General features: G+C 50.1%; 1 protein-coding gene across 1 annotated transcript in view; it reads right to left on the minus strand.

The window, feature by feature from the left end:
* The window catches only part of ptpn3 (protein tyrosine phosphatase non-receptor type 3), a gene marked incomplete at its 5' end in the record, with an annotated part of 15,590 nt that extends 15,425 nt beyond the window's left edge, over positions 1-165 (minus strand). Inside the window, 1 exon segment of the mRNA XM_035672349.1 lies at positions 24-165. Coding sequence (XP_035528242.1) covers positions 24-92 — 69 coding nt within the window.
* Between the last annotated feature and the right edge of the window lie 180 nt (positions 166-345).

The raw sequence follows: 345 nt of genomic DNA on the forward strand, positions 1-345 counted from the left end.
GTGTGTGTGTGTGTGTTACGCACGCTGACTTTGAAGGTTTCGATATTGCTGTCCAGCAGCTGAACTAGGCAGAGCAGGTCCGGTTTTGGCATGTCTGTTACCACGGTAACTCAGCCTCCCTCTCAAGACAAACACCCTGCCCTCAGCTCGTCACTGAGAGGAGACCTGGAAACACACACACACACAAGCACAAAAACAGTGTCAGATGTTTCCAGGCTGTTGTCTTCCAATGAAAGCACCTCCCTCACTATGACATTGTGCGGTGAGTAATAGATGTGCTTGCATGAAGCATCGGGCTGCAGTGAGTAATGCACCGTGAATGCGAAGGAGTGACTGTGTATGTGT

This window comes from Morone saxatilis, unplaced genomic scaffold (genome assembly GCF_004916995.1).
Source record: "Morone saxatilis isolate NCDOM2014 unplaced genomic scaffold, NCSU_SB_2.0 Contig24, whole genome shotgun sequence".
NCBI lineage: Eukaryota > Metazoa > Chordata > Actinopteri > Moronidae > Morone > Morone saxatilis.